This window comes from Callorhinchus milii, unplaced genomic scaffold (genome assembly GCF_018977255.1).
Source record: "Callorhinchus milii isolate IMCB2004 unplaced genomic scaffold, IMCB_Cmil_1.0 Scaffold9, whole genome shotgun sequence".
Taxonomy (NCBI): Eukaryota; Metazoa; Chordata; class Chondrichthyes; order Chimaeriformes; family Callorhinchidae; genus Callorhinchus; species Callorhinchus milii.
In genome coordinates, this window is record NW_024704750.1 from 4,111,504 (window position 1) to 4,134,144 (window position 22,641).

Below are 22,641 nucleotides of genomic sequence, written 5' to 3' on the forward strand. Positions count from 1 at the left end.
CGACGCCCTCGCTCTCTCTGCGTGTAGCTGCGCTGTCGGACGGTCGCTGTTCGGTTCGCTCCGAGTCGGGACTGAGGCCTTCGGTGAGGGTTTGGGGCTCTTTTTTTTCTCTCCCCCCAACCGCGTGGGACCGCTTCTTGACGAGCTCAGGCCGCCTCCCGCGCTGCCCTCCGCCCCGCGTCGGTGATTCGGGCGGTTGAGAAGCGGCTGCTCGGAAACGCGCTGAGGCGGCGATGGCGCCGGGCCCTGTGCCGCCCGCGCTAGGCCCGGCCCGGCCCCCTCCCCCCGCCCCGCCCGCGCTAGGCCCGGCCCGGCCCGGCCCCCTCCCCCCGCCCCGCAGGCCCGGGGTCCGGCGGGTCTGGACTCTGGAGTTTAAGCCGCTGACGGATAGTTTCGCTGTGGGTCGGACCCGGTTGGGACCGAATGGAAAATCGCCTGTGGTTCCCGGCGGCGGCGACTCTAAACCAACCGCGTGGCTCCCGCAGACCCTCCCGCCCGGGGGGGGGCCTGGAAACGGCTAAACTGCACCGGGATAGGCCCAGCGTCAGGGCCGGTGCCGGTGGGGGGGGGAAGCCGTGTTACTGGGGGGGATACAGAGAGCGGTTGGAGGATAATCTGACGGTGGACAGAAGGAGTCCCTGAATGATGGCAGTTGTTTGGTTTCCGACAAATCTAATGGTGAAAGAAGCGATTTTTTTTTTTTAATCGGTGTATTATTTGCCCAGATTCTGTTTCAATCAATCAATCAATCGATCGATCAATTCTTTTTATTTATATGTACTTATATTTCGCCCACAAACTACGCAGCGGTCAACCCACTTTACGGCATCTTCTGTGAGGCGCTTTGAGACGTTTCAACGGTGTGATAAGGCGCGATGTCAAATGCAAGGATTATTATTATTATTATTATCTTAACCGTCCGCGCACCTGTACTCGTTGCACCACGATGGAGCGATACACTTTACACCTCCTGACCAGCGGCAGGCGACTAATATTTCAGACAGATTAGGATGCTTCCATTGCATTGTAGCGCAGAGGCATGAATGTTTTTGTGTTGCCCGCAGAATCATCATGCAGCTTTTTCTACGCGCTCAAAACCTCCATTCCCTCGATGTCACAGGGAAGGAGACGGTCGGTGAAATTAAGGTACGGATAAACACTGGTTTGCGGCTGCATCGGGTTCGAAATGATCTTGAAGGTTGAGATAGCAAACGTGGGATCCGCGTAATCCTGAACTGCAGAACATCTTAAATGTTTCTCATTTTAAGGATTGCTTGGGTGCGTTTGAAAGGTTCTCTCGTCACCAATACCGACATCACATAAATGTCACTGATGGAGGGTTAGGTTTCAGTACCGTTTTCTCCTCGCTATTGCTGTAAAAAAATTTAAGGTGTATTATTCATTCTTACGTTCTATTCGTGTGTTTTATTTCGTGGCAAAAAAAATCTGCTCTACCCAAATCTGTGTTTTGTGTTGGGGGGAGAATACTATCTGAAGTAAACAATGCAATGGTTCATTTAGTTCTTTCAATTTGCAGAATTTATAAAGGTGCTATTTCTGGATTATGCATTCTGAATCCAACAGTGCTGAGGGTGTTTTGGTTCAACCCCTAGGATTTTCGGTACTGATAAATGTATGTTTTCTTCCAGGCCCATGTTGAAACATTAGAAGGGCTCGCTGCGAGTGACCAGGTCCTCCTGTTGGCTGGCACTCCCCTGGAAGATGATGCCGTTATTGGCCAATGCGGTGTCAGTGAGCACTGCACTCTCGAAGTAGCAGCTCGGATGCTTGGTGGTAAGTATGAGTGACTCGGTGGACTTTTCTTGTTGTTATTCTGATCTCAAGCAAGCTTTAGTGGATGGACAGTGCAATTCCAAAATCAACCAACACATTCTGAAAGTGGTTATTTGGGGCATGTGAGGGATTACTGAGTTTACTTTCCCTGCTTTTTAGAGATCCTGTCTACAGTAAAACTCGCATAAGTCATTTCTTTATAAATCATACAATCACCTAAGTCCTTTCATGTATCCGAGCGCATTCAGTTTCCTACCTACAAAAAACACTTAAGATTTCTTTGCACTTTTTGTATTTTCAGCGCCTTGGGACGTCCTCCTGACGTGAAAGGCGCTTTATAAATGGAATCTTGTTGTTGTTGTTGTTGTTTGTAAATCAGCTAAATGACTAAATCAGAATAGTTTCCTGCTCCCAAATACTGTACATTCTAATTCCTATGGAAATCATCTTATAACTTGTAATGCTGCACTTACCAGCTACATTAAAGTACACCACGTATGGCAGTGTGTATGTTAGTGACCAGGACATTGTCTTTAGTTTCTGATGAAGCAGGTGCTGACTGTTCAAGTGATGAGGCGGAGGGCTCCAACACCAGGGATTCCACATTCTCAGTGCCGACTGTTGGGGAAGCCTATCATGCTCTGGATATTATTCGTCGATTCTTAATGGCTGTGGATACCCCTGTAGATGAGATTTTGAAATTGGCTGACAAATTTGAAGCTATTTTAATGAGTCAGGTTGCACAACGAGTGAAGCAGAAAACAAATTGCTGAATATTTTCAGGCAGAGTCAATTGAGGGTTTATGTCTGACTTACGGTTTTCCTTGATTTATAATTCAGTTATATTGTTAATAGTTTTTTTGTAAGAGTTTATGTTCTATTAAAACAATTCTGTTTTGAAACCTGTTTGCTAGTGCCATTCATTGTACATGTTCTCTGCACGTGAGATACAGTACTGTACAGAAAATGAAAAGGATGGGATACCATAGTTTTAATACACATAGGTTAAACATGGGACAGAAAGCTTGTCATCAGCCAAACCTGCATGACAGGATTTAAATACTGTGCATGTAGAATATTAAAGGAGCTCCTGGAGGAAAATTGTGGATTATCATACAGTATCTGCAACTGCATTTAATTATTTTAATGTTTGCAGTCTGAAAGCATTTCCAGAAAAATGTAGAGATATACAGCACAGTACTTGTGGAATGTATTTGTTATGTGTAAATCATATAAAATCTGGCTTAATACATAACTTTGCATAAGTAGTATTTGCTACGACTTATACGTTTGCCCTCAACTTATGTTAAATGTTATAGTCCCGACTGATAGGACATATGCGAGTTTCACTGCATTTATTGTCTCTTTGGACAGGACCATTTTAGTGCTAATGTCAACTAAAAGGATGGGGTTTTTTCTTTTTTTAAAAAAAAGGTATGACTTGAGGTTGAAAAATAAAGAAGTGAAAATTGTGGTGGGAAGTTTTACATTCTGCCCTGTCTTAACATTTCATTTCTGAAGAAGTCTGAAATAAACTGTTGCTCTTTTCCCCTTTCATTAGGTAAGGTCCACGGATCTCTTGCTCGTGCTGGAAAAGTAAAGGGTCAGACCCCAAAGGTGAGTTCATTGCGATTGATCATCCTGTAAACATGGTTGAAATATAAATAGAGCAAGATAACCTCGGTGAATGGGCGTTGTTTTGTCTATTCTGTGTGCATTTGTGCTGTATTTTTTTTAAAAAAGCAGTAAAATGACCAGCAAGTCTTTCGTATTGCTGTATTAGTTTGGAATCTATCCTATTCTGGAAATTTGTCCTGGATTATTTTATAATACTTGTACAAATATTACACAGGTGGCAAAACAAGAAAAGAAGAAAAAGAGGACTGGCCGTGCAAAGCGACGCATGCAGTACAATCGCCGCTTTGTAAATGTTGTTCCCACCTTCGGCAAGAAGAAGGGACCAAATTCAAACTCTTAAACATGTTTTGACTTGGTTTCCTTTGAGCAGAAAATTAACTTGACTTGGTTCAAGAATTAATTCTAATTCTGTATTTGAGAGTAAGGCATGGTTGGCTTTTCAGGACTATGGAATTCCAGAGGGATCAGTTGATTGGTATGTTTGATATAAAAATTCTGTAATGATGGCTAATAAAATGCATTTCACTCACTTTGCTTTCACTGCTTTGTTTAGCAATTGACTCAATGATTTTCAGGCCACTAGATTTGGAAAAGATCTCAACTTGCGATGCTGAAAACAGGAAAGTTCAGCAAATATCTGATGTTCTCTGACCTATGGTCAGTAGCAATTATTTTGAACATTTTTAGTTTGGAAAATTGTTCATGTTGTAGGTCCTTCTCATTCTATGAATGCAGAAAATAGAGTTAAGAGGGAACGATGAAAAAATATTGTGTTTGGTTGCAGGGATGGAGCTAAAACCAGAGGGGTAGTGCCATTATGGGGGAGTGTCTCTGTTCAAGGAACGATGAGATTCGTAAACATGCAGGGGGTGAGGTGGGTAACAGGCATGTGCTTATGAGACCAGTTTCCATTTCCGTCCTCACAATAATATGACCAGAAGTTGGCAGAGCAAAGGACGACTACAATCACTAAGGAAAGTGGAAACTCACCTTGCTAAAATAGACTCTGTTTGTAGATCACAACAAATGTATTCAAAATCAGCCATACAAACAAAAGGCAGTTTCTCGTGCTAAAAAAACATTTATTGCATTTATTGAAGATAGTCTTGACTAGTGCAAGACTTAAACTGAGCATAACTGAAAAATCATCTGACTTCTCCAACATTGTGATGGTGTGATCACCCACAACGCATTGAAATGAAGAGTTGCTGAACAAGGTTTTAAACAATTATAATTTTCAAACCAAATATGTCCACAAGTTGTATACCGCTTGCATTATTTCAAATGCAGTGCTTCATAGGATAAACGTGAAGAAGCTAAAGTCTGTTAATCGATATCCACCAGTTCAACTTCAAAAATAAGTTTAGCATTTGGTGGGATTCTGTTTGAAACAGTTAAAGAAAATCAGGTTGTGGTGAAATTTTAAAAGCTGTTAAACTGCAGTAAAGCCACATTTTTTGCGATAACGAAAGTATGCACTTCTTTGAGATCAATGGTAGATATTTATAATGTTTAGATGGTCGGAGTGACATTTATAAATCCATAATAAGTAGTTATTGTCAGGTCTGTTTGAAAACTGCGCCTCGGCATACAATATTATTAACACACAGTACCACAATCCCAATCCACCATTCCTTTGAAAGGTTCAAAACCCTAACATCAGCGCAATAAACAGGTTGCAAGTTCAAAACTTGAATTCTCCGTCTTTTGAGGGTGTTTTTGCAGGGTCCTATAGCTCAGTAGTTAGAGCACTCTCCTTGCAAGCTAGACAGCTGGTTCAATTCCAGGCAGGGCGAAACCTTGGGCAAGTTTCCTTACTCTACATGCCTAATAATAATCCCTCCAAAATAAAAAATAATAAATTGGGACACTGCTGTGCGCAATTGGCTGCCGCGTTTTGCCCACATATATACAGTCAATTCACTTTACAGTATATTCTGTGGAGCGCTTTGAGATGTCTAGAAGATGTAAAAAGCGCTATATCAAATGCAAGTATTATTAATATTTTTCAGGAGGTGGACAGAGTATGGTTTCCATCCAGGAGCTGCTAATGTGTTTGCCTCTCCTGTAATTTTCACAATTCTTCCTGTGCCTCTTCCAGCACCTTGGGACATCCTCCCAATGTGTAAGGTTCTATATAAATGTAATTTGTTGTACAGGATCATTTAAGACTAGTAGGTACTGTACATTGCACTGGACCCACTAACCTGTAACCATTCTGCAACTACGTTTGAGTTCTTAAGCTGCAAACGTTCTTCATCTACCATGTTTTTCACCAGACTGCCACTTGAAAAGGATACTTAGCATCTGGCTGCCCTTTCTTGCCATAAGCCCACTCCGACTCAATCTCTAGACAGGCCTTTTCCCCTTTAGTCATTGTCAGGAGCGCTTCATCCCACTGCACAGAGAAGAGAGTCTTTGGTCAGTTAAGAGTCGGACAGCAAATGGGAGACGATCCTGATCACTTGTACAAAACATGATTTCAAAGGACGGTTTTCCTCAGACAATCATTACTGTGGAAAGATAGCTCTATGCTCTTACCCCACGGATAACTCTTCCAACTCCTACTTTAAAGCTCAATGGTTTTGATCCTTTTTTCTTTTTTGAACCTAAAAAGGGGAATATAATCCAATAATTATCCCAAAAGCTCTCTGTACCCCTTTATAAAGACAATTCAGAATATTATCTTGTAATGTAATAAAACATATCTTCAATAGCAACATCTTTAAACATTGGATTGTGTTCACGCTATTTTACCTAACGTTTCTAATTAAATGAATAACAACAACAAAAACAAGATTCCATTTATAGAGTGCCTTTCACGTCGGGAGGACGTCCCAAGGCGCTGAGCTGTCCTTAGGACAGCTTAGGAGCTTAGGATCCTTAGGAGCTGAGCTGTCAGAAGAGGCAGGATACTTTCGCATAGGGACAGAACGACTAAATACATTAGGAAGGAAAGTCACCAAGCAGCATTCCTACATGGATCCCAAGAGACAGCCCAGAGTATCAGTGGAATAGACATAACAAGTCGACATTACTTTGTCTTAAAAATACATTGCCAATTCCTTGATACCCTAACAGCTAATATGTGCGGCACTAAGCTATGCAGACCCAAGGTTTTCAGTTCAATTCCCAGGTTTAAGGTCATCTCCAAGCAGGAAAAGCCTTTCAATTGTATCAGGACCCCTGGTCCCATTATTCATCACTATCCAGTGACTCCTACTGGACATAGGAATCTAGATATTAAATCAGAATATAGAGCTTGGCTTTGATTATATTTCCCACTCCCTCCCCACTCGAAACACCCACTGTGCTTGGCTCACAACACGAAGAATAGCCACTTAGAGAAGGCACCAACATGAACCAAGGCCCTTCAAACTATCCTAACAAGGAATGAACACCTTCAGGAGGATGGGGTAGTCCACATGTATGCACATGACATCCAACTCTACCCCCAGCTCCGGTCCGAAACTGACTGTCCAGCGTGAAAGGCGTTATACAAATGTCATTTTGTGTTGTTGTTGTTGTAGTCTCTTAATTTGAACATAAAATGCCATACCACAGGAAGAACCCCGGGAGCAGCCTATTTCATTGGTTCGTTGAGGAATACAAAAGAATCTGTAAGTGTTCATACTAACTTATCACATTGAAATATCTCGAAGCATGTCACAGATCATTATTATCAAGTATGGTGACTGTTTTTTCCAGGCATGCATAGAAATCATTTGCACCAGGAAAGGTCCCATGAGGGGCCATTGAATGGCTTGGACTGGGAGAAACGCTTCTCTTTAAACCTAATAGATTGAATGAGTTTCAAAAGGCAACAATAAACTATACAAATTAATTTGGGTCCTTCACTGCGGCAGATTATTAAACATTTCTGCATTATATGATCCTTACTAGAAGCAATGTTTGTATCGAACACCGTTCCATCTTCTAATGTTCCCGTGTACCAACAGTGGACAGTGTCACCCTTCTTGGGAAAGTTGATCCGGTCTCCTTTTTTCAACACATTTTTGGTGTATTTTGGTGGGCCCTAGAATTAATAAGCAGGATTGAAACTGTAGTTGTAGTCATTTAATTATTTGACATGTTATTTGATATGTTAAATAAAAGTTAAAAAGGTTGATTTATAGCTCACATCATGTTCCATCACTATTTTAATAAACACTAATGGTTATCAAGAAATAAAGAACATGGTTTTTTTTAAACAAAATCTGGAATGCAGGTCCTAAATGCAACTTTGAAAACAGCTATCGATTGAAAAGTATGCTGTAAATTTGACCACTTGGACATTCGCACCAGTCCTGGTTGAGTGTGTACTAAATCAATGCCTTGTTTATAGTAGCTACCCGGGTAATAATGCCCATAGCACGGCCATAAATCAAGAAATATTCAGTCAAGAAAATGTAATTATTTGAACCTGTATATCACCTGTCACGTCAGGAGGATGTCCCAAGGCACTGGACAATCAATGTTTTTAATTTAAAAATATATATATATATCTATAATTTCTAATTTTAAAACTTATTTTATTCCCAAACCTCTGGAACGATTTCTTCAGGCTTCTTATCCTTTGGTTTGTCTTTTGCAGGCCCAATATTCACATCCTTAAGCTGCTGTGTGACTTCTTCAGTACCTTTAAACCTCTGTAAATGTAAAAATAAATATAGAAATCTCCCCACACGATTAATTAAAAATCAAAGGGAAATAACTTGCCTATTTATGCAGTCTTACACAAATACTGCACAGTGAACAACAGTGAAAGCGGGTTTAACTGTATATCTGCATAAACACCATTGAATGATCAGTACACCCCATTGTTGCACCTATTAAATGTTTGTTTACATTGACAAACCTTTAGCTTAAAATTATACATTTCTCACAATTTCTCCATCACAGTAGAATTAAGCCTCAATATCTAAGCTACATTTGCAAAGTTATGTTATTGGTTTAAAAGGCTCCTTCCTTACCTTGCTTTCAAACAGTTGATTGTAGGCAATAATTAGCTGCTCCTTCTTTGCAGTCTTGGCTACATTTTTGATATTTCCCATCAATTTATGTTCAGAAAGAAACTATTTTTTTCAAAAAAATGTGCATAAGTTAGATAATTGTGTACTGTTGAGGAATACCGTGTGTATTCATATCTCATCTATCAATGCAATGAGCAATTTTGTCTGATATTTGAGTGGATTACAGCTGTTCTGCTCCCCCCCCCATGAAACGTTTTGAATACTTGTAATACTAAAAGTTATTAAAACACCATTGAACGATTTTGTTTCATAATAAAGTATTAGGATTGAGATTAATTTTGCGCTTCAATTTTCTGTACTGTAACTTTGTACAATTTTTTAAAAAAAGCATATCTATAAATTATAAATGAGGTGTTTTCCCCCTTCCCTCCCTGATCGAACAGAAAATCAATAAGGAAGAGAGATGGGGCACAATGCGGGAAAATAGGGGGCACGGGAAGAGAAGAGAGAAACGTAGAAAGATTCATGTCCCTTAAAAGATTTCAAACGTGGGATTTTTTTATTTTTTTTTGCTTTTGCTTTGCAAAAAAAAATGCCGCGGGCGCGAGCGATGGATCGAGCGAGCGATGGATCGATCGGTTAAGAACATAAGGGTTTGCTACGGCGAAAGAAGACCAAACAAGGTCCGTCTAATTGGCCTTCTGCCATCCTGGCAGTCGCTTGACATGTCGTGTCCCGAACTACATACCGTATCCCCAGATAAGTTATGATCCGATGCGATTCACTGCCCGAACCCCAATCATTCCATTATTATTAATAATGATGGTTATTGTTGTTATTATTATTGTTGTTGTTGCTGTTGTTGTCACTTGACCATTTGTCAGCAAAGACAATTTCCCCACAGAGAGAGAGAGAGGATCACTCAGTTAGATTGAGAGAATGGAGTGAGAGAGAGAGAGAGTGAGAGAGAGGATCACTCATTTAGATTGAGAGAATGGAGTGAGAGAGAGAGAGAGAGAGAGTGAGAGAGAGGATCACTCATTTAGATTGAGAGAATGGAGTGAGAGTGAGAGAGAGAGAGTGAGAGAGAGGATCACTCATTTAGATTGAGAGAATGGAGTGAGAGTGAGAGAGAGAGAGTGAGAGAGAGGATCACTCATTTAGATTGAGAGAATGGAGTGAGAGAGAGAGAGAGTGAGAGAGAGGATCACTCATTTAGATTGAGAGAATGGAGTGAGAGAGAGAGAGAGAGTGAGAGAGAGGATCACTCAGTTAGATTGAGAGAATGGAGTGAGAGAGAGAGAGTGAGAGAGAGGATCACTCATTTAGATTGAGAGAATGGAGTGAGAGAGAGAGAGAGAGTGAGAGAGAGGATCACTCATTTAGATTGAGAGAATGGAGTGAGAGTGAGAGAGAGAGAGTGAGAGAGAGGATCACTCATTTAGATTGAGAGAATGGAGTGAGAGAGAGAGAGAGAGAGTGAGAGAGAGGATCACTCATTTAGATTGAGAGAATGGAGTGAGAGAGAGAGAGAGAGTGAGAGAGAGGATCACTCGTTTAGATTGAGAGAATGGAGTGAGAGAGAGAGTGAGAGAGAGGATCACTCATTTAGATTGAGAGAATGGAGTGAGAGAGAGAGAGAGAGGATCACTCGTTTAGATCGAGAGAATGGAGTGAGAGTGAGAGAGAGAGAGTGAGAGAGAGGATCACTCATTTAGATTGAGAGAATGGAGTGAGAGTGAGTGAGTGAGAGAGAGAGAGAGAGTGAAGTCAAGAACCTCGAGGCCTCTGTTTGTGGCTGAGGCAGCGGGAGCCGCACTGGCGGCCGCTGGAGTGAGAGCCGCAGCCCAGGGCGCTGAGACCTCTCCCACCCCCACCAATGGCCGCCATTGCTCCCCCTCCCTCCCTCCCTCCCTCTCCCCCCCCCCACACCCCCTCTCTCCCTCTCCCCCCCCCACCCCTCACCGGCTCCGAGGCCCTCTCCTGCAGGAACTGGATCATCTCCTTTTTAGACACATCGTCGCCCTTCAGCTGCTCCTCGCTCCACGCTCTGACTGCTTCACCTGCCATCTTCCTCCCCCTCGTCCTCCTCCTCCTCCTCCCCCTCGCGCCACCGCCACCGCCGCGGCTGCTCCTCCCTCCGCCTCCAGCAACAGCCGCGGCGGCGGCGCGGGGCGGGGCGGGGCGGGGGCGGGCGGGCGGGGGGCGGGGCCGAGCCAATAGCCCAAAGTCCACCCAAAAGTAGCCCCGAAAAACAGCCCCCAATAATATTACGCCCTTCATCTCCTATCATGAGGGCGGCGGCGTCGTCACAGGTTGTTGTGTAAATCGTGTCGTGTCGTGTGTGTGTGGTGTAAAAAAAAAGTTCTTCGAAGGTGAAAGGATAAGAAAAAAATGTATTTTTTTTGGGGGGTGGGGGGGAGGTTTATCCCCACCCGCCCGTTGCCGCTAAAACCCGCCCAATTGGGCGTGAACCCGCCCACGCGCTCGGCAGATGGTGGTGGGACTTGTTCACCGCCGCCATCTTGGCCATCCCAACCTGGTGCCCTGTGAGGCCTGACCTTGACTGACTGACTGACTGACTGACTGGGGGGGGGTCACAACCACACCCCAACACCCCCCACCCCCCTCCCTCCCCCCAAACTGTACCCCCAACAATGGTCTGGATTGTTTGTTCTTGTTCCTCCTCCTGTTTATCGCAACGCCCGTTGGCGAGAAGCGACTCAGCGGAACGCTGCTCACCGCCCGCTGGTCGAGATCCCGGCGCCCGCGCGAGAGGCCGCTCCGCAAATGTACATTTGCCGTTGTGGTGGCGGCGGCGGTGGTGGCGGTGTGGGTGGTGGTGGGCGGGCGGGAGACGGGGTAGGAAATTGCTGGTCCTGCGAGGGGCGTCCGCGCGAGGAATTGGCCCCTCATTTCGAGGGAAGGCAGCTCCTCGCCGGGATCAGCGCCTCGGGACGTCCTCCCGGCGTGAAAGGCGCTCTCTTTAAGTGCAATCGTCTTGCTGTCGTTGTCGATTCAGAAGATTGCAGAAGATGGCGATAGAGGATTATGGGCTGAAGAGTGTAGGGGGAGGCAACTCGCGGAAGGTGGTCAGCGAGGACAGCTCTTGAGATATCGAGTGTGGACGGGCAAAAGTGCATGGACCCGGGGTTTAGCTGCTTTTGGGCGACGTAAGGATGGAGGTGGTTGATGTTCTGGAGATCGAGGAAAGCTGTGGCCGTCAAAAAAAACAAAACGGATGTAGAGTTCGAAGAAAGAAATGATCCCCATCAGCCTTCAAACCTCGGGCAAGTTTCCTTACTCCACACAGAGCCTAATAATAATCCCTCCAAAACCCAAAACAATAATAAATTGGTCATTTTCGATCTACGACTGTTTGTGGGACATTGCTTTGCGCAATTGGCTGCCGCGTTCGCCCACAAATATACAGTCAATTCACTTCACAGTGTGTTCTGTGAAGCGCTTTGGGACGTCCTTCCGACGTGAAAAGTGCTATATCAAATGCAAGGATTATTATTATTATTAGAGGTGTCCACCAGGCAAAGCTTAAACGGGGAATTTACTATATTCACGTCAGTCGGCTCAGCTGATCAGCTTTTGCACAAGTTAAATAAAGTTAAATAAGCAGAAAAGTCCATCAAAGAAGTTACAACAGCCAAATTCAAGAAAGGAAATGTTGTGGTAGTTAGGAATTGGCCAAAAGGAAGACTTCACCTCATTAGTACAGTATTCTAATTCACAACCTTCTGGTTTCAAGTCTGGTGCTCAAGCGAGCAAAGTATGCTGTAATGTTCAGATTTTTAGAAAGTTCCATAGAAATGTCTTACTATTGATAACATATTCATGCCAAATGTTGCACTTCCACTCTGTCTCTGTGAAGCACTTTGACACGAATACTCTGCGTGAAAGGCATTTTGTAAGTGTAAATTGTTGTTCGAGTGCTCCGAGACGCTACCCCACGTGAAGGATGCTATCATAAATAGCTGCAAAGCTGTCAACATCAGGTTAGTCTACTTGGAGTGAGTGACATAAATGATGAGCGCGATTGATTGGAAAATATTTAAACACAGTGGAAGTTATTATTTTTTCACCAGTGACACAGTTCAAAATAGATTTTGGGTGCATTCAAAGTGATTCTGCTATATTTTTTGGTCAACTGGGTACCTGACATGCTGCTACTATGTGGCACCTGGTGATGAGGGGCCTGAGGCAGCTGTTGTAGCTAAGGGTATCTTACCTGATAGCAATAACAGTGGGTGATGTTTTGAAGATGGAACAAAATGGTCCTTAGTCTTAGTTTGTTCTCAGTGTACAGTGTATAATTACCACAATTTTTAAAAATATCATCATTTAATTCAGTTTTATTTTGGGGAACCTCTTGCCTATTGGCATCAAAGTAATAATTATACTGTAGTTATGAATAACATATTTGAAGAAGTCAATTAATGCCGATTTCTCCAATAGCCATATAAGAGTTATGAAGATGCTCTCTCGGATGGGTCTTTTATTCTTCCCAAGAATAGTATGCTCTTTGTGGTTTCTTCATAGATCATTAGGAGAAATGGTCTGTCAAATTTGATTAAGGCAGGGAAAGACAATGTCATAATTCCCACAGTAGTGACTGAAGTAGCTTCGGTACCTTTCTCATCAACTTCCAGCACTGCATCGTGAGTAATCTTGCAAAATACAAACACAGGAAAAACAAACAAATAAATAAATACTCGATTTGAGCTCAAGGTGGCAAAGCTAGACATGAGGCAATTGTTCTTCTAGGTTTCCAGAGATTTCAAAATGTATTTACTGCATCTCAGAAAACATTCTGATTTAATGCACTAATCTTGGTTGATAAATATTGAAGCATTGTCTCAACTCTAAATATTAACTATTACAGTATTATGAATGCATACATTTTTCTAGGAAGGTATTTTTTCTTTCTTGCGTTGGCAAGATATAGATTGGGTGTTTAAAGAAATTCTTTCATCTTTGATCCTAAGAGGCTTTTTTTAACTCAAAAATCTAAAATAGTAGATTGCTAGATATTGCAATTAAGTGTACCGAGGATACAGTATAAAGTGTGGAAGAAGAAACCATTTGACCCAATCAACCTGTTTTTGCAACCATAAAAAATACATCTAATGCCGCTCACTCTAAACCACATAACTACAAAGATAATCAAGCAAAAAATATCCTTCAGAAAATTCATTGATACCCCACATACATCGATCCCCACATACATACATAACAACAACAACAACAACAAAATTACATTTATAGAGCGCCTTTCACGTCGGGAGGAGGTCCCAAGGTGCTGGACAGTCAGAGGTCAGCACCCATAACCCATAGGTATAATGGAGATTGCACCTTCTTGGTAATGCCGCCCTAATATTTAAGTACTGTACAGTGTATCCTAATGACTCGTTCAAGAGAACATACCTGGGAAACCTTCAGCTTCACACTTTCACTTATTCCAGACAGGTCGGCATGGGATGTAAATACATCTGTAACTCCCATTTCCATCAAGATGTCATTTAATTGGTAGGAATTTTTCACCATTAGTTTTGGAAAGTACAGATTGATGAATGAACTGTGGAATAAAATAAATTAAAATGAATAATAATAATAATAATGAATTATCATCGAATTCAAATGATACTTGTGCAGGGCCATGAACCCATCAATCTGAGAACGTAATAGTTTTGTATTTTAGTTATTAGTTACCTTCTGTAATGAAGTTGCTCCAACCATTCTCGGGAAAGATTTTCTTCCACGTGAGCTAGTTTATGTTCTGTAGGTAAGATGGCAATCATGGATATATTTCCTAAATAAACAAGCTTCACTACGGTGCAGAAGAGATTTCGGTCGAAAACTATTTGGAATCTGCCACGTTTGAACATCATTGGAACGTTTACTGTTTTGCCGTCGTCCGTTTGAAAGGTTGTTACTGCAGTGTGTGCTGGATCAAATGGATTCTTCCATTTACCTATTGGACAGAAATATAGAGTAGTTTGGTATTTAACACAGCATTTAATATTTAAGATTGCTGCTGTTCTGCTGTTAATAATGTTTAAAGACTGATTTGTGATAATATAGTAATTATTTCACAACCAAATAGCAGACGTTTCAGCCCTGGAGAATGTCTCTCAACAATATCAGCTTTGATTGCAATTGATCTCTTCCCTGGCCGGATGTCCAAGTTACTAATAATAATCCTTGTATTTGATATAGTACCTTATATCATCGAGACGTCTATCAGTGCTTCACAGCATATACTGTAAAATGTAGGTAAAACACAGCAGCCAGTTAGTTGGGCATAGCAATATCCCACAAACAGCCATGGAGTGAGTGATCAATGTTATTTGGGGAATTGTTGACCAGCACACTGGGAGAAAGTCCCTTCTGTGTTTGAATAGTCCTATGGGATTGTTAACGTTTTCTTGAACAGGCAGACGGGTCCTTGGTTTTAACATCTCATCCGGGCATGGTGTTTACCAGTCAATGGTCCCGCAACCAGGGAGGAAATTATGTATTCAATACCTTTGCCAGGTAAGAGCTTTTCAATTAAGATCAGATTTTACTCCATCCTGGAGTCCCTTTGCCTCACCCCTTCCCTCACCCGTGCCTTCAGTCAATTTCCCATCCACACCCACCCCCCACCCCACCCTTGCCCCCACCCCTTGCGAATCCAACCCTCACCTCGACTGACCAGCACCTTCAGACAACCTCCTGACGTGCGAGACGACTACATAAATGCAATTTGTTGTTGTTAGCGATCTATTAAGATTAAACACGTTTTACATGCACCCCTTCACATTATAATAATAATAATAATAATCCTTGCATTTGATATAGCGCTTTTCACGTCGGGAGGACGTCCCAAAGCGCTTCACAGAATAGACTGTAAAGTGAATTGACTGTATATTTGTGGGCGAACGTGGCAGCCAATTGCGCACAGCAATGTCCCACAAACAGTCGTAGATTGAAAATGACCAATTTATTATTGTTTTTTTTTTGTTTTGGAGGGATTATTATTAGGCGTGTGGAGTTAGGAAACTTGCCCAAGGTTTCGCCCTAACAGCATGTCCTAAACAAGCATTCAAAAACTGAATCAGATTACCTTTAAAAAACATGTAGTTGATAAGCATCAGTTTAGTCGCAGGTTCAATTGAGTCAAAAAGTTTTTGAATTTTTCCATTTGTTACCTTTTTGATGTAATTGTTAATTTGCTGTGTGGCCCCTTCGGGATCTAAACTAAAATCCAAGTTGAACACATCAGCATTGTAAAACTTTTTGGTCTCATTTAAGAAGCCTGGCCGTACAGCAAAATCCTTTTGAATATGAAGGGAGTTTCCCGTTGACAGCAGAAAATTGCTATTTTCCATTGTCAAGGTCTGCAGCAAGTTCTTGAAGCCGGTGTTCATTTTTGTTCGTCGATCTTGGGTCATGTTCTTAAAATGAAGCCCTCCTAAGAGTTGCTCACGAGACGCTGACCTGGTTCCCAGAGACAGCATGGCTAAAGCAAAAGAAATGCTCAAAGGGGAGAAAAAAATGTTGGACGTGCTGTGGTTAGTGATTGTTTTGTAGAGATGGAAAGCAAAATCGGAATTTGCTGCAGAAATCGTGGCCATATCGGCAGGTGGCCGATCTCCTGGTGACTCCATGGGTTGGGAATGAGCTTCTGCTCCACTGGAAGAAGCAACTATCAACACAACGAGCACTGGAAGCAGCTTCATTTTGGCAGTTCTCCTCGACCCTTATTTTCTGGAGATGAACGGAACAAAGTGTGAATGTTTCCCAAGTACAATGTTTCTCCTGCTCCCTGCTTCCTGCCTCCAGTTGGTCACTTTCACGTTGCTCCCTTTCATATTGCTCCATCGCACCGCCACACATTACACAGTTGTAGGTGGGTGAAATGTACCAGCCCTCAAGCATTGCAGCACTGATAGTGAAATAAATGGTGCAGTGCTTGTCTGTGAGCGCTTTGGCTTGCAAAGCCAGGGAAATTTTCACACATCCAAATTTCAATCAGATCAACCAAGGACCTTCCTGGTTTTATCTTATTTTTCTATTTATTTATAATAACACTCGTTGGACATAGTTATAATATCTCCAATCGCTCTTTGTACATATTTAAACGTGTTTCATACAAATAGATTTGCATTATGTTTGATTTCACATGCATGAGATTCCAAAAATATACTCGCTTAAACAGTCACCATGAAAGCAATTTTTTTTTTCTAAAACATTTTTTTTATGCATTTGGAAAGTCGGAGAACTAAAGAAAATCAATCGTGGACAATTAATAAATCACGTTTTTTGTTAAAATGTCATACAGTGTTTTACTAGTTAATATGCTGCATAGTTCAACAATATTTTCAGTACCTGATTGTTAGTTCTCTCCAAGAAAAGCCCACAACTTGTGCAACTGTGCTCTTATAGACATTGCAAAAATGTACTTTGTTCTTTGGTAGTGGAACAACACAAAGATCGACAAATCTGTTGGCTCTTCATTACACAACTATGGTTTTCAAAAACATTTTTTTGCATCAATTCAGCATTTTTGTGAATTAATGTTTAACTTTTAAGAAATTCGAAAAGTTATTCTAAGAACAAGTTGTTGCACCAACGTAAATGTGAGGGTAAAAAAGATGTTTTCCTGAATAACATTATCAATGCACTTGTAGAAAAGATGAAGAGGAACAAATAATAATCCTTACATTGTAAAAGTACATCCTTCGGATGAAATGTTAAACCAAGTTCAGGTAGATATTAAAGATCCCATGGGACTATTCAAAAAGAAAAGTGAGTTTCTCCAGGTTTCCTGGCCAGCCACCCCCAAATAAAACTGGTTACGTTGCTGTGCACAGTTGTGGCCGCCTTTTCATCTCACAGTAAATACTGTGAAGCGCTTTGAGACATCCTTGACGTCATAAGACATTATACCAAATGCAAGGATTATTATTAAGATATATTTGTAACATATATTGGAATCATTGTAAAGTCGAAGAACAACTTGCGTTTATATAGGGCCTTTCATGGTAGATAGCATATTGGAGGTCTTAACAGTGGTGGAGCTTGACACTGAGCCTGGGAGAGGGGATAGTGACCATTAGCACAGTCGAAAGAAAGGTCTTCAGGTGGTTAAGGAGGGGGCAAGGTGGCGAGATTGAGGGAGAGTTCGCTAGTTTCGGGGTGTAGTATACTAATGTACCAAAAACTGGTTTATGTGAATTTAAATGGAAGAAATATATTTCTTAGGTAAAAACTTGTAATGCATTTTTTTTGAATGAAAGTGGTCGTGTGTGTGTTGTTGTGTGGCAGATTAGATTTTAGTCAGGAAGGTGTAAGTCTGAAATGTACGCTGTTAATGGCTGTTGTCATTTTCATACTCCTATCCTCCTATCACACTTGCTCAGTTATTTGTCTTTCCTCCGCATTAATTTCATTAGTAATTTGATATTTTTAGCCAGCTATGGTTTCAAAGGGTTTAATTTCTGATGCTGATCAATACTGTGCTAACTACCTAATGTTGAATTGGCTGCCCATTCCTGATATCCTCTAATTTCTTGGAAACATGTTTTTAAATCTCTTGATCATAACTTGCTTCTAGTTTACTCATAACTTAAGTGAACTAACCTGCTTCTAATTACATTATCCTCAAGCTTTTTTTAATAGCTGATCATTTCAGTTCTCTTTTGGATAGTTTTTAACCCAAGGGTGTCCTTGATTTCTACCAGAGTTGAACATTTTGCAAGATGTATCCCTTTATCTGGTTTGCTAGGAACAAATATTTAACAGTAAACATAAGCAATCCAAAGGTTTTTTGTGGAGTTTAGATTGTGACATTCCTGTTTTATCTGATGTGTAACATTGCGGTATTTATGCCATATATTTATGAGGTTTTTTTTAAAGTTGGTAGTGTAAACTTAATTATTATATTCAATGCAACATGAAGCTGGAAACTTAATACTCTGCCCTACTACAACAATCTCTTGTAACCCTCCTCCCCCTGCTCCATCAACATGATAATAATAATTATTATTATAACTCTGACCTGCTTTCATGTTCCCTACCTCCTTCAGCCTCTCCCCCCACCCCCCCGTAAGGAACTCTCTCTCTGATTGCAAAGCCCATCTAAAGATCTTTTTGCCCTTTGGCTACCTACCCCCTCCTGCCTCCTTCCCATCTCAGGCTCCCTCTCAGTCTTTAGAAAAGTGTTTTAAGACGTGGCCCCCGCTCCCATCATGTGAAAGGTGCATTATAAGGTTGTATAAACACAGATTGTAGTTACACAAATTGTGTTGGGGAGTCACACGACTTGTCCAAGCCATTCTGCTTGGGAAAGACAAGTTTGCAGGACTATGGGGAGAGAGCGGGGGAGTGGGATTGATTTGGATAGCGCAGACACGATGGGCTGAAGGGCCTCCTTCTGTGCTGCATAATTCTACGATTCTACTCATTACCCTAACGGGAGGAGATTTACACGGGGACAGCTTGCTCCTCCCTGTTCCCTCAGCTAATCAGTATCGCAAAGATAAATAAATTGTATTTTTGTTTTGAGTAAAGGAAATAAAGCAGAATGCAACAACAACTTGCATTTATAGTAGCGCCTTTCACGTCGGGGAGGGCGGCCGAGGGATTTGGACACAATCGGGATGAATTTTTCTTTGAGGTGAGCAAACGCTGAGTGAGGGGGTTTGCGTCGCAGCTGGAAGCCGAGACACTGCACATTAGTCATGTTAAAATTAGTAATGTTAAAATTAGTAATGTTAAAATTAGTAATTAGAATGACATTGTCATTCCATCTGACAGTAATTGCCGCGAAGCACTTTGAGGCATCCTTCCACCGCGATAAGGCCTTGTGCCGAACGCAGGGTCTTCGTTATTATCCCCGGGCCACCACCGACTGCCACCGCTCGGCTGGCTCCGGCCTCCTGGGTGTCCATCGTACCCTCCGCCCCAACCATCAGCGGCCACACTTCCAGCCCCTACGCCACCAAACTCCAGCCTTGCCCCCCCCCCCCTTCTCCTCCCCCATTAAGACCGTCCTCTTCGACCGTGGCTCTGGTCAGCTGCCCCCCCGGGCTTGGGTGGGTCCTGCTCCAGCAGTGTGAAGCGCTGTGAGTCGCTGCCCCGTCGTGGCCGCACACAGTGGGAGCGAGGTACAGAAATGCAAGTTGTTGTTGTGGTGGTGGTGGTGGTGACGGTGGTGGTCGTCGCATTGAGTCACTGAGCGGCGGGGGCGGGGCGGGGGCGGGGCGTGGTGTGTGGGCGGGGCTGCGCGTTGACGCAACACGTCAGTAGGCGGCGGGTGGATTTGAACGCGGCGGCGCGAGGCCCCGCCCCCCCGGGCGGCGATGAGCGGCGCGAGGCAGCGCACGCTATACCAGAGCTGGGGCTCGAGCGGCCCGGGGACCAACGGCCGCCAGCCCCGGCCTACTGCCAGGGAGAAGCCTGGACCCTCGGCCGCCGCCGCCGCCGCCTCCGCCGCCTCTCGGGACGGCTTCGAGGACGAGGAGGATGACGACTTGCTCCTGGTGGCCGCCGCGTCCGAGGCCGAGCGAAGCCTGCGTTCGGGGCCCGGCGTCGAGCCGCCGCCGCCCTCCGGCTTCGACCTGTCCTCGGGCGACGTGTGGATTTACCCCACCAACTACCCGGTGCGGGAGTACCAGCTGAGCATGGCCCGGGCCGCCCTCACGCGCAACACGCTGGTCTGCCTGCCCACCGGCCTCGGCAAGACCTTCATCGCCGCCGTGCTCATGTACAACTACTACCGCTGGTTCCCCTCGGCCAAGATCGTCTTCATGGCCCCCACCAAACCGCTGGTCGCTCAGCAGATCGAAGCCTGTTACAAGGTCATGGGCATCCCGCAGGAGCACATGGCGGAGATGACCGGTAACTCCACACACACACACACACACACACACACTTAACTGCTATAATAATAATCATAATCCTCGCATTTGATAAAGCGCTTTTCACGTCGGGAGGACGTCCCGAAGCGCTTCACAGAACACGCCGGTCGAGTTGAATCGACTGTACGTTTGTGGGCGAACGCAGCGGCCGATTGCGCACAGCGATGTCCCACAGACCGTCGCGGATTGAAAGTGACCGATTTATTATCGTGTTGGGGTTTTTGGAGGGATTGTTATGTTTCGGGCTCCGTGTGGAGTAAAGGGAACTTGCCCGAGGTTTGGCCCTGACCTGCCGGGGATTGAACTCGGGTCTCTCGCTCGCAAAGCGAGCGCTCTAACCACTGAGCTACAGGACTCCACTTCTCACAGCTGTCTCCCGGTGCTTCTCCGAATCTTACTGCAAAGTGGATTGATTGCATATTTTCCGCCACAACAACTGGCTCTGCTCTGCAGTACCTTTCACGTGGGATTTCACTACTCCCCAATTGCTCTACAGTTTAAATGAATTCGGATCCGCGAGCGCTTCCCGATCAAATAGGGCGCTGCCCCTGCAAATGCTGTTTCTGTAACTGGCTACGAGGAGCTGACCGGAGTTGTTTGTGCCCACGCCCTTGTATAAAATTAAATATGTTGAAATTGATTCAATATCTGGCTGAATGTGCAATGATTTCACAGGGCAGACGTCGGCAATGGATCGCCAGAGTATCTGGGACTCCAAACGAGTTTTCTTCCTAACGCCGCAGGTTATGGTGAATGACCTTTCTCGTGGGACTTGCTCTGCAGTTGAGGTGAAGTGTTTGGTGGTTGATGAAGCTCATAAAGCACTAGGAAACCATGCTTACTGCCAGGTATGGTACTGTAAAGAACGTCTTGCCTCCCTATCTCTATCTCCGACCTGCTTATACCACAACCTGGTGCCTCTACTTGACTGACTCCAGCCTTCTGCATGTCCTTCGTGCCCTCCATTCCATCATTGGCGGCTGCGCTTTCAGCCACTACGCCCTAAAGCTCTGGAACACTCTTCCTCTATCCCTCCACCTTGCCCCTTCCTTTCCCATCTTCAGGTGGTGCCTGAAGTCTTTCCTCTTCGACCTTGCCTTCAGACACCTCCCTCTCTTCTTGACATGGCATCGTACTCTGCCACTGTCAAGCGCTCTGGGATGCTACCCTGCATGAAGGATGCTATATAAATGCAGGTTGTTGTTGTCTTAGCAATTCTCGTGTTTTTCATCAGAAATTTACAATATTGTTTTACTTGTTTTATTTCTCTTTTCAAAGGTTGTGAAGATGCTGTGTAACTATACACGTCAGTTCCGTGTTTTGGCTTTGAGCGCGACACCAGGCAGTGACTTAAAGGTCTGTTATCAAAGGTTTATCTGTACATACGCAAAATGTATGACTTTTTCCTCCCATCTTCACTATTATGAAGAACTGCAAGCTTAGAATTATGACTACCGCTATACACAGGGGAAGCACTGTATTGTCAGCTGTGCAGTTCTTCAGTTGAATCAAGGTCCTAATGTCACTATTCCAAATGAGGATGAAACTCGTCTATGTAACATCCTAGTGGGTTACTATTTTAGATTAACGAAAAGTACCCTGAATTCAATGGGTCTAAGTGAATTCTTCACCGTGTTCAGTGTGCATTGACAGGCATGTAATTATTTAATGTTGTAATTACAGGCTGTACAGCAAGTCCTTTCAAACCTGTTGATTGCACATCTAGAGATCCGATCTGAGGATTCCCTGGATATTCAGGCCTATTCCCACCATCGACAGATAGAGAAGATTGTTGTTCACCTAGGAATTGAGCTGAGTGGTATCCAATCGTTATACTTGGAGGTAGGTGCCCCATTTCCCTTCGAGAATGAGGTAAAACTGCACTAAAAGATAATCCTGGCTTAGGCTCCAAGGTAACAGTTGTTCCATTTGGTTTGTCAGGATTCAAGCTGTTAGTGAAGTTCATAAAAGTTTAGTTTCAATGTATTTTTTTTCAATCGTTCAGTTGTACTTTCAAGCAATATTTTCAGCCTTCTTTTATGTGGTTAATTATGTCCTCTTTATTATTGTGATAGTTTAATTAGATTTATTGCAAAGCGTGTTTTTGATGTATTAACGTGTCAGCCTGGCTTGGTAAACTGCACTCTCACCTTTGAGTCAGAAGGTTGTGTGGCTTCAAGTCCCATGTTTGGACTTGAACCCACAACATAGTTGGCACATAGTCTAAGATGACATTCCAATGAAGTACATGTGATGTTTTACATTGTCAGAGGTGCAATTCTTCAGATGTTAAACAGAGGTTCTGTCTTCTGTTCAGGTGA

The 22,641-nt window shown here is 43.4% G+C and overlaps 4 protein-coding genes across 4 annotated transcripts in view; 2 read left to right on the forward strand and 2 right to left on the reverse strand.

Annotated features, from left to right (window-relative positions):
- The first annotated feature begins 13 nt into the window (after positions 1-13).
- faua (FAU ubiquitin like and ribosomal protein S30 fusion a) lies at positions 14-3,960 on the forward strand. Its single transcript, NM_001292873.1, is given in 5 exon segments — positions 14-83; positions 1,065-1,146; positions 1,650-1,794; positions 3,356-3,411; positions 3,647-3,960. Coding segments are annotated over 4 exon segments (402 nt in total). The 5' UTR covers positions 14-83; positions 1,065-1,071; the 3' UTR covers positions 3,773-3,960.
- A 533-nt stretch (positions 3,961-4,493) lies between these two features.
- On the reverse strand, positions 4,494-10,542 carry fkbp3 (FKBP prolyl isomerase 3). Its single transcript, XM_042338354.1, has 7 exons — positions 10,371-10,542; positions 8,406-8,507; positions 7,977-8,081; positions 7,333-7,468; positions 5,974-6,041; positions 5,733-5,830; positions 4,494-4,813 (listed from the first exon to the last, which is right to left on the reverse strand). The coding sequence occupies exons 1-7, from the start codon at positions 10,473-10,475 to the stop codon at positions 4,759-4,761; spliced, it is 669 nt and encodes a 222-aa protein (XP_042194288.1). The 5' UTR covers positions 10,476-10,542; the 3' UTR covers positions 4,494-4,758.
- Positions 10,543-12,755: 2,213 nt separating this feature from the next.
- Positions 12,756-16,813, reverse strand: LOC103185357 (alpha-1-antiproteinase-like). The gene is given in 5 exon segments (NM_001292865.1): positions 12,756-13,084; positions 13,842-13,992; positions 14,127-14,388; positions 15,523-16,166; positions 16,788-16,813. Coding segments are annotated over 4 exon segments (1,230 nt in total). The 5' UTR covers positions 16,139-16,166; positions 16,788-16,813; the 3' UTR covers positions 12,756-12,883.
- A 2,949-nt stretch (positions 16,814-19,762) lies between these two features.
- The window catches only part of fancm (FA complementation group M), a 52,127-nt gene continuing 49,248 nt past the window's right edge, over positions 19,763-22,641 (forward strand). The window contains exons 1-4 of the mRNA XM_007903803.2: positions 19,763-20,300; positions 20,996-21,168; positions 21,599-21,676; positions 22,004-22,162. Of these exons, the coding sequence (XP_007901994.2) occupies positions 19,763-20,300; positions 20,996-21,168; positions 21,599-21,676; positions 22,004-22,162 (948 nt within the window). The remainder of the gene's footprint in view (positions 20,301-20,995; positions 21,169-21,598; positions 21,677-22,003; positions 22,163-22,641) is intronic.